This window comes from Cephus cinctus, unplaced genomic scaffold (assembly GCF_000341935.2).
Source record: "Cephus cinctus unplaced genomic scaffold, Ccin1 Ccin1_scaffold0204, whole genome shotgun sequence".
Lineage (NCBI taxonomy): Eukaryota > Metazoa > Arthropoda > Insecta > Hymenoptera > Cephidae > Cephus > Cephus cinctus.
The window spans coordinates 901,986-913,249 of NW_014332923.1; the positions used below are offsets into that span (position 1 = coordinate 901,986).

General features: G+C 45.7%; 1 protein-coding gene across 1 annotated transcript in view; it reads left to right on the forward strand.

Moving 5' to 3' along the window:
- Positions 1-1,712: 1,712 nt before the first annotated feature.
- LOC107264932 (MKL/myocardin-like protein 1) overlaps positions 1,713-11,264 on the forward strand; it is a 116,367-nt gene continuing 106,815 nt past the window's right edge. Inside the window, exons 1-2 of the mRNA XM_025082151.1 lie at positions 1,713-1,898; positions 2,306-2,480. Coding sequence (XP_024937919.1) covers positions 2,417-2,480 — 64 coding nt within the window. The 5' untranslated portion in view covers positions 1,713-1,898; positions 2,306-2,416. The remainder of the gene's footprint in view (positions 1,899-2,305; positions 2,481-11,264) is intronic.

The following is an 11,264-nucleotide window of genomic DNA, read 5'->3' on the forward strand; positions in this document are numbered from 1 at the left end:
CCCCCCCCTTGTGTCTCTTGTCTGATGAGATTCATTTATCGCTTCTTCATTTTTGTAGCCTTATTTTTCTTTCGAAATTTACTCCTTGTTACCTCTTTTCCGTATTTCTTGTATTGAGCTATCACTGTTAATTCATAGTAAATGCGCCAAGACGGTGTGAGCGATGGGAAATCTGGGATCCGTAACGGCATGCCTTATGTACTGCGTTCTCAAGGGGATCAGGCCCGTCCGTCTGAGTTTCTTTATACTACTCCATTTGTCGTATAGGTGCATTTGCAGTCACTTGGTATATTCTAATCACTTTCTGCTAGAAAGAATTTGTACTGGAGATCAACGGTTAATGGCATCCGCTGTCAGTGACGAACATAGTTCCTTACGTCCAACTTGGTTAGAGTTTCGGCTTCACAGGTTGATGGAGGTTGTAATGTTAATCATGATAATTCAAGAGTCTCCCGACTTCTGTTGGATGCTATTCTCACGGTTTTTCATTGCGGTGGATTTGAATAGGGGTGATCGTGGTTTTTTTTTAATGGACTGGCTCCTCTTCCAGTGTTCCAAGTCGATGGTGGACGCGTGTAACAGCTCAGTCCAAACTTTTTCACATGGTCCATGTTGCTTGTAAAGGTGTCGGTCCTTGTCTGTAGTGACAAAGCGTGTCGCACACAATTGTTCGTTACCTGTATCATCATTAGATTTTTATTGAGAGTTTTGCCTCAGACTTTCAGTCGATTTTACATCATCGGTTCCTAAACTCTTTACCCTTTACCAGTATTCTAGTCGTAATAACTAAACAAATAGTTTGTATCCGAAACATGCGTAGTGCGAAAGTAATAGTCAAGGTCGTATTGAAAAATCGTCGCGTGAACAGACCTGTGCAGCTGTGAACTATACTTACACAAGAAAAATTACGAATATGATGATCAGGCGAAACACATCGAAGAGCAGTATCATTTGGTAAGTGACCTTTTCTCTTTCTTTTCTACTCGTAGTAGACGTCTGTGTCAACAGCAATCCAGAAGCTATCGCGAAAAGTTGTAGGCGTTCAGGATAAAGCCAGTATTACACGTGGTACAGGAAGAGGCCTAAAATTGCTAGTCGATTGTTCATCCGGGGACCAAGCTATATAAAGAGAGGAGGGCCTTGCGTTCCTTCCTTCCTTTTCTCCTAATTTTGGTGGTTTTATTCCTAATGAGATATATGCCAGCGGCTAGTCTAATTGAATCAGAATTAGGAGTTCGGACAAGTGGTATGGATCTACAGAGATTAGGCATCGAATCCAAACAGTGTTTGGGCGAAATACGCATCCACTTATATTTTTGCATTTTAATTTTTCATGCAAGTTGCTGGCTAGGGTATCATGCTGGCCTGCCCTGCGTTGCTACACTGTTGAATTTTAGAAGGTTTAAAGTTTGCATAAACTTTCTTACATTTATTTTAGCTTTAATGATAATATTAAAAATTTTACGATTTTTGTTGTCTCGCAAATTAAAAAAAACATACGGTATTCAGTTAGATTACAAATTTCATATAAATAAGTTAGTATCCATACAAGTGTAGCCGTTCTTAGAAAATGAGATATGATTAGATGCGAATATTACTGAGAACTAGTAAAAACTTTGTATTATCTAAAAAGTGTTGTATACACGTTAGATATTATATCAGAATGTAATACACAGGAGATGCCAATCTTTGACGGCCCTGTGTAGCCGACGGTGTCACCATCTGCCGTTTGTTGTGTTAGTTCCGAGGCCGTCGGCAGTATGGCTGCCATCGCGAGAACTTTAATTAGTGACAAGTGACTAGACGTGGTGAATCTTTTCGTGGTTTGTGCGTTTTGACGGGAGAAAAGGAGAAAACTGGTCTTCTAATCTGTGTCCCTCACGGGGCCTCTGGATGAGGTAAATCTTGAATTTATAAGAATAAGCTAAATTCAACCTCTACGAATGATGTCTTCCTCTTTCAAGTAACCCTATCCAGTAAGCTTTCATGACTCTTAGCTTTTTATAAAATATCCATTAATATCATTACGGGCCCTCTTTACGTTTGTGGAGTATTTCTAAGCCTTGTACACCCTATAGATTATTCTCAAAAGGCTTAGTAACTTCGGGAAATCGTTAGCCAAAGTCAATGTACAGACGGCCATAGACGGGTGCCGTGTTTGTCCGGAATATGCATTACACAATTAAATGGATACAAATATGTTAGTAAATGAACGTCCATAGCCATTGCACTTTTAGTCCTATAACGTTGTCTGTATCCTCATTGATACTGTTGACGTGTTTAAAAATGGTTCTTTCGTATACAGATTGGAACGCATGTCTCTTTGGCCTCCCGCATTGTATTCGACGTGAACGGTGGAGTTGGCTAAAAGTTTCACATAGTGTCTGAGAGATGGCGCCACTGAATTTGCTCTGGCATGATTCGTGCATCTACAGTGCACAGCTGCCAATGCGCTAACGGATGGATATTGTATAATCGAGGTAAAAAAGGGATGAGCGTTGACAGTCAACTACGGCATAGTGCATTTGCATTCTCTACTATTAAAAGCATCCATCAGTTAGTATGCCTGCAGCGAAGCGTGGGGAAGTCGGTAGGAAATTGTTTGATTGACATACGTTGGCAGTGGTGCAAGTGATAGTGCAAGGTACCGAGCCAGGGTGTCTCACGGTAAATGACACTGGCACGAGCCAATAATCATGCCTAAATGACAATGACAAACGTTGCCGGCTTCTTCGTTATTACAATGAGAGTTAACGAATGACCTGTGCTTTCGTAGTACCCATGGAATAGTCAAAGATACAGGGAAAGAGAGAGGGCGAGGAAGAGGAAAGAGCTAGAGAAATGAGTCGAAGACGAATATGATGAGAAGTTCGGTATTTTTGCAATGCAGAAACTGTGCCAAACGACCAAAAGATTTATGGAATACTTTTGTCTAACAGCTCATACCTGACGGTCTCTAAAATACTTTTCTAGAGCGTGGAACTTGCCATTGCCAGGGAGGGCCGGGGTGCTGGTTGGGGGTGGAGGATCTCGAGGTCCGTGTCTTATGGGAGGGAAGCAGGAGGCAGGCTGGGCTGTTGTTGGCACAAAGCTTTACGTTTCACGCATCTCTAGTAGCGCGTTCGTGTTAGTGTTGCGTAACGTCAGTTTCAAATGCCATAACGTGATTCCAATCCTTGTCAATCTTATTTTATTTGTTTTTCCTAAACCCATCTAGTTCGCGGCATCTTCCATCATTCTCACTGCCTTCGATTTCTGCTCTTCCACGGATTCACTGTTCGGAACGTTCCTTCTATTCGCGGGAGTGACGATGAAAAATGGACAAGAGACGAAAATGAGAGAGAGTGGGAAAGATGGAGCAACTAAAAGAATTACGGAATTCAATGTAAAAAGGATGGCGCGTTCCTCCTCTGTAAAAAGATCAGGCCCATTATTCGCCGACACGTGGTTCGTTCTGGACCACACACGATCCCTTGTTATATACCGATCATCCGATCTTGTTCGATCCTTCGATCGTTGCCACTTTACGATTTCACCAATCCCCGGAAATCATTGAATTTAGATAGGAATTCTCATAGCTGGATGAAATTACCATTAAGACGAAATTCACGGAAATTTCGCTACTCGGAAGATCCAGGATGCTGCGAGGAGGGGTCAAATTGCACGCATCAGTCGTACCTTTGATAAAGGAGATTGGTATGGATATTCAACGATTGATGCATCTATATAACATTAGGTATATCTTATAGTTTTACATAGTACAATTCATAGTAATACATATGTACATCATAGGTGGCGCGAACCAGTTGATTTATTCATGGATCTGCCCACGCGACCTCGTTCGCACCTGCGTGCATTCTTCCTGTCAGCGTGATACGATCTATCTTGGACCAAGGGACTCATTCAATTTTACTTACGATTCGGAGATCTACCCAGCGCTACGACGATTCCGGTGGATACCGGAAGTTACGTCTATCATCCTCGACATAAGCCGCCACCATACAAGACTCTTACATATCCCTGTCCGATCTGTCCTATGGACCCAGAGGCTAGTTGCCCAAAAAAATTCAAAGACTATATCTACCGGGTCCGTACCTCAGTCTCGTTCCTTGAAGGGGAGCCTTGAGAAAATTGTGTAAATCACAATAATCCAACCGCTAAGCGATGCAACGTCATTGCCAGAATGACAAAGTCATGCCAGAACTCTAAGACAGCTCGATTCGCAATCCTAAATTTTGCTCTTACAAATTCACTCAATGGCAAACGTCCTTCGGCAGTCTATAACAATACTGTAACCGGCTGGATCGTCTTCTCCCTATGACTTTCTGGACTTTCGTTATAGTCAGTGTTTTATTAATTCGGTATCGTATACGTTTCCGCCCTGCACCTGTCGTCGCACATCGCCTTTCCAATACTGTCGCGTTTCATTGGCATCAAAGCGGCTAAAGATTAACGTTCGTTGACGCATTTCGACATCGCGGAATCCGATTAGTTACGAGGGAGTAAAGGCCAATTGCTTTTATCTGCTCGAGTTAACCGGGTGAGCCTATACTGCCATGTGCTTCTAGTTTATACATATATAAATACGTGCATACGTATATTCACGAGCATATACTCGTGAGTGGTATCGATGGCATTAAAATTGTATGTAACACGTGCGAGCAGGAAGTGCGGAATGTCATGAAAATCCGGTGAAACGAATGGGCGTTGTAAATTGCCGTTCGAAAAGGTTAAAACCGTCGATTCATCTCCAGCAAGAATTGGTAGACGCTGCTTCATATTATGGAGGTCGCGAAGCACCACACGACGTTCGAGTGTGTGCGGACGGGTTAGATATGTATTTCCAAGTAAGCGCGGCACACGAAATTTAGGACGCTTTCAATCGTGGAAATTCTCGCGACAGCCGTTAAAAAAAAGAGAACAAAAAAAATGGTCGCGGTCACGCATACCTTTTCGTATATATGCCCGCATACGAAACACACTCGTATATACGTTCAGGCGCAGTCTCTCGTTCTCCGCTTACGACTCTGCCGAACGTTGGTAGAGTCCTCCTCTTCCTCTTCTTCCTCCTCCTCCTCCTCCTCCTCCTTCTCCTGCTGGTAGTCGTCGTAGCCGTCGAACGAAAATAGAAATAGTTAAGGCAAAGTCTCGCACTCGCTCTCGTCGACTTAGATACCTACGTCGGCCTAACCCGGCTAACCCGGCACCAGCTGCCATTTCAGATTTGAGAACACCCACGCAATGCCGATCGAAGCGATTCCCTTGATTATCCGCAAGATGTTTGAATTGCTTGGATCGGTCTCGATCGCTTGGATCACTTTGATCTCTTGATTTCATTCAGGAAGCAAGCGAGACAAGCTACAGCTTCGACTCTTGTCGTACTGTTATACGTATATATATATATGTATAGCGTGTAAGGGGGGTTATCCTTGATGTAGAATGAGTTGTCATTATATCGTTATTATATCTAACTGTGAATATATGCCGAATAACAGTGTCGGTAGCTGCATAGGAAGGTTTACGTGGAGAACCAATTACATTATTTATAACCTCATTCTAATCTGATTAGGATATTAGACGGCGGCGCTAGAACCGCCGTTCCTTATCCCGATCGATGTCGTCCTAATGCCATCAGGCATTTGAATTTAGTTCCCGCCGTTTCGTTGCGATATAACGAACAGTGTTTTCGATTGGCTGCAAAGCTGACTTCACGTATGGGATACGTGTCGCTGCTCGGATCTGTCAGGGATCTCCTTAATGCTTTTCGTTATCTTGCTTTTTGTACGGGCAACGCCGACATTGACAGTTTCGAAAGAATCGTCTCTACAGTGCTTTTCAAAAGTTTATATCCACCGCTCTACGTCTGTATAGTCAGTTCGCGATTCTCTTCGTTCCAATTACCCCGTCTCTTTCTCTCTTTAATGTTTCACCGTCTCTCGCTACACGGTGAAACGAATGTCCTTTCGACATTGGAAATGTCGCAGAAAATAATTGGATCTGTTCTGGCTAACATTGTGCGCGGCCGCTCTAACCTTGATGGCCGCTGTGGCTTTAGCTCACAACCGCCAATTCGCCGTTCGATCATTTCGAGGGAAAAATAGACGGACACCTCGCGAAAAGATGTTAAGTTAATATAAATTATTTTTGCTTTCTGGCCCGCTCCTGCGTCTTCGTGACGCGCGACGTGTTTCTCTCTTTCTGTGACTAGGTCAAGGATGACGGAAAGAAGCCGAAGAGGGAGGGCACGCTAAGACAGCTCGTCATCATTCTCATCGCTCATCCACCTTTTGGTATCCTCATCGTACTAATCTACGAGGCATCTCGGCGCTCGCCGTACGCTCGACCAATTATTCGAAACATTGTACGAACCGTTCTGTTGGCAAACTGACCGGGCGGACGCGCACGGGCCTCTTCGACTGTTCTTTGCGAGCGACGCGACGAAGGGCGGGAAATGTTGCCGCTCGCCGGAAGATTGTGTCCTGGAGGTCGCCGAGGCCCTCGCGACGCTGCCGGCGGAGGACGCGTTACGGGGTTCCGAGACGGGTTACGGCGTTAATTAATTTCGCCGGTGGGTACGCGCCTTAACGACACCCGAGGGGCTACCGATCGTTGCGCCTGATAAACCGAAATGCTCGGAAGAAAGAGGAAACGCGCGAGCGTCGAACGCTCGAGGATTCTCTCGCGCGCATCTCCATTCGTAAGGAGTGCGCGAGCGAGCGAGAGAGAAGAGGAGCGAGACGGCGAAAGGAAAGCGAATTAAAGCCCGTGGAACGTGTCATCCAGAAATGATGGGTATAAAGCATTCGAGGTGGAAAGTCTGTATGGGCGACGCGTATCGCGCTCGAGGATCTCAACCAGAGGGAAGATTGTGACTCCGTTACGAAATCCAATTACCGAGTGGATTCTTTGCGGTACATCAACGCTAACCAACATAGGCATCAGACTATTGTTATTATTGTCGCGGTAACGCCGAATCGTCCTTACTCTCTCTCTCTCGAGAGGGTTGGATAGCTCTTGTTTCCGTTTGACCCATTTAAATTTCCCGCCTTGGAGTTACTATCTGCTTCGTCGGCGCAGCTGCAGCGGACTCGCGAGACGCTTGAAAATTATGCATTTTATCACGTGCTAGCATTTGTCCCGTTTATTAGAAACTCTATCGTCGCTCTTTACGCTTTGATGACGTTTCCATCGGACGGAAATCGCCCGAGCTACATCTCGTTGGCTACGTCGTTGGGCTCGGACGTTGATATTTTCTCGTTGACAATTTCGTTATGGTCCACGCCTCGTGCTGTCGTTCCATTGCCCGCCGCGTATCTGTTTACTCAAGTAATTCTTAATGAGTTTTCTTAAAACCGAAATTTTTCCGCTGAAAGTCACGCCGTCGCTTGTCTGACTTGCTCGTGAAATATTTCACGCGATAATATTGAAAAAATACATCAGGCTAATTTGTCGACGTCGTATGAAGCACTCGCTCGTAAATCAGAGCTTTTATTTTGACGAGGGCTTCGGGAAGCTGGCGAATGAGAGTTTCGGATAGTCGCCAGATGCTGTAAAAGGGTTCAAAGAGACGTCCAGGATAGATTTCTCTATTACCCTTATCATCTTGTTCCGTTCGATCGATCCGTCACGAATCGCAAAACCAATGCGATATCTAGTCTGACTTTACTTGGACTAGATTTACGTAAATATATTTCGGGCAATGTCACATTTTTTTTTTTAAGCCCACCGCATTCTTCTTGGCAACTTCTTAATGACTTCTTTAGTCATCCGCCATGGCTGGCTGCCTCCTTGTCTTCACGGGGCCATTCTTTTTCGTCCTTGTTGACAAAGGTCTAATTTTGTTTCGGCGCTGACTGACTGTGGCGCTCTACTGTCTCTCTACTGGAGATGCTCGTTATCGCGATTCTCGTATTTGATTAACCCCCGTCCCCCCGATCACGACTCGTCATTCTCTATCCCGCCTTGTCAGCGTGACTTTTATACGACGCTGGAAGGTACCGTCGCGACGCCACTACACCGATATACCAGGGTTCGTGAGCCTTAATCGTCGGTCCCCAACAGAGACAATAGCAGACAATGGATATGCTGAACGTGACGCGTAACGCGTATGGAATGACAAGAGGACTGAATGACTCCCGTGGGTCGCAAAACTCCACCCTTACATAGTACCAACGGTGATAAATAGCGACAAATGACACTGATTAGCGTGTGTGTTCGGCCTAATTGAAAATAAGAGACGTGGAACTGGGACTGGATGTATCTCATAAGGAAGATGATAATCGGCCGCGTGAGTCATACGTGGACGATCTCTTTATCTGGATTTAATTTATGTTATTCTTGTTTTCTTTTTTTTTTTTTCTTTCTCTTAAGGATTACATTGACACCCCGTTACGTTGGATGCACCGATGTGCCAGCGAAGCGCAGGTCGTACGCGTTTGTTGTGAAGGTGGCTGAAGCCGCTGTATTTCTGGCCCCGCGTTCTGACTCACGCCTCCTACACGATTTCACATACGTTACCTTCGGACAACATCAGGCCCAGGCGCGCCGCGTCTCTGCCCCCTCTCGCTCCTTCTCTCTCGCACTTGCTCTTTACCTTGGTTGTTTGCCCGTTTGCTTTCTTGCTCGACTGTCGCTCGGTGCGTCTGACGACTACCCGACTGCTTCGCTGTATGAGTCGTTGCGTAATCAGAGCATTATTATCTTCCTTGACTTACGAATTGGGGTTTGTTGTTGTTTGGTGTGTCACTTTAACGTCCTTACGCGGCGCTAGAGACTCGTGGAGGGACGCCGGGGGAATTATGCACTATGAATCGGTGTCACTTGGTACGGGGTGGATGAACTGTTTTTCTAACGCTTTTCTGAACGACGGGTTCGTTCAACCCCTGAATCAAGAAACGTTTGCCATCAGCGACTATATATCTACTGGGTGCACTCTCGCATCTTGTTCTTCTTCTTATTTTTCTTCTTACTCCCGCGGGCGATATTAAAAACAGCTGGAACATTTCGCGAGACACATTCTCTCCCTCGGTCCCTTGATTCTCTTATTTTTTTACCTTACTTCTCTCTTTCGCCAAGTTTTATCGTTCGCACGGGTTATTTTCGTACTGCCGTTTCATTCGGGACATTTGGTTTCAGTAATTTCGTTGTTCCTTTTGCGGCTTCTGATTTATCACTCTTCCGGGGTTACTCTAGCTGGAATTCTCGTGGGGATCGTTAGTGGGACATAGAGTGTACGGTGTATGGACGCTGATATCGATTTGGTTATCGTCCAGGGGATTGCCGATAAATTGCGCGAGTTATCTGGGTCGACTCGCAAATAAGCTGTAAAGTGTAGTTAGCGCGGTACGCAAACCGTTTGGATTCTCTCAATGAAACGTCGACGTCGCGTCGGCCTCGCCTCGTGCTTTCTCGACCTTCTTATTTTCTTTCTCGATGAAAACGAAGGAAATGGGAGGAGTACCGCGAGCAGCTTGACGGCACTCTCTCACGTCTTACTCTCGAACTCCTCTCGTCTCCTTTCCTCTCCTTCGATAGGAGGCGTCCCGGCGACGCTCCTCGCGCAATTAGCCGACGTCGGCTCGCTAAATCGAGCGATCGTAAATTGCTGAGAGAAATTTGGAGCGTGTCCTGCCTCCTCCTTCACTCTCTTCTCTCTTTATCCGTCTATATCCTTCTCTTTATCAGATTTTTCATCTCGCTCGTCTTCGTCATATTTTTTTAATTATTCTTTTTTTTAGCCTCTTATTCGCTTCACGAAAATTCCAAGAATTCTCATGACGCTCGCAGTCGAATTTGCGCGATAGGCATCGACAGACGTCACGACGCTTTCCGGCGGTGGCGTCGACTTTTGAGTGACGTACGCGTAATTGCAAGGCATTGCCTCTCTCTCTCTCTCTCTCTCCCTCCCTCTCCCCTTGTCTCTTGGATGTTTCTTTGAAATCAGGAGCGATCGAGGTCTCCCGCCACATAGGTATTTCATATTTGATGTCCCACGTTCCACATTTCATGTTCCATATTCGACACTCCATAATCGTACTCAGCATCCCATATTCCCTATGGAGTATTCTGTATGGCCCATATCCTGTCTCATATACCAGAAAGATCGATTGGCCGTCGTCCAAGATTTCTCAGCTCCTGTTTCGGCTGCCTTTCTCACGAGGGACGATTATTTATTCCTTGAACGCCGAGCGGCGGACCGTCTACGCGAATTTGTTTGTTGCGCCCTGGTGCGCCCGATAGCAGTTAGCCGGCGATCGAGATCACAACGAGAGGGAATCCCCGAGTAGAGAAAGGCCGGGACGGGCGTCTACGATGAAAAGTAACATGACTGACATAGGATCGAATTAGGCAAGCTAGTTTTTTTTGCAAATTATTTTTCCATAACAAAATTTTAAAAAAGTTCTTCCCTCCATCACTCATACCACCTTGTACAGAATCGCAGCAACTGGCTCAAATCTTCATTCTCATTGAAATCTACGATAGAGATTAGTCCCGGAAGATGAGATAAATTACGATGAGATAACACAGCAGAGCACACGTACAGTAAGTACATACCGTAGGTATGCCAGCGCAGAAGTTTGTTGGGATATAGCGAAGTCGAATCGGAACACGAAGTGGAGGCAGAACGCGAAGGCACCGCTGTCTCTTTGATTCACGGCTTCCTGCATAAGGCTGCCACTACCCGGAGCTGTCGTTGGTCGTATTTTTATCTATGTGCTTTTTACAGGCTACTATACCACCCCCGACATCCCTCGGACTCGGTCCCGAGGTGGATGCCTTATTTTTTCACGCCTTCGATTGTTCCTCTTTTTTCTTGAATATACCTTTTATTTCTGCACTCTCTCTCTCTCTCTCTCTCCCTCCCCCCCCTTTCCTCTCTCGTTCTCTTCCTCTTCCATCACGTAAGTCTAATGCGTGTCTTCGGTATGCGCACGTGTGCTCAGGAAAAACAGTGAGATATCTCGTCCTCGTTGCTACCACCAAGTGCTTGGCGAGGTCAGCGGGGACGAGGATCGGGACGATGTCTCACGAGCACCAAGAGCACAGCGAGTACGCGAAGTAAGAAGAATACGAGGAACACGAAGAATACGAAGAATACGATATAAACGGGGACCCGGAGAGTAGGGAACTTTAATGAGCGCTATTATGACCCAGTTACTCCCGACACGGTGTACATAAATCGCAGCGCAACATTAATCCTCCAGAGTGAGTGAGCGAACGAGCGAATGTGTAGGGTGGGAGGGAACGAATGACTGAGGGTTGTA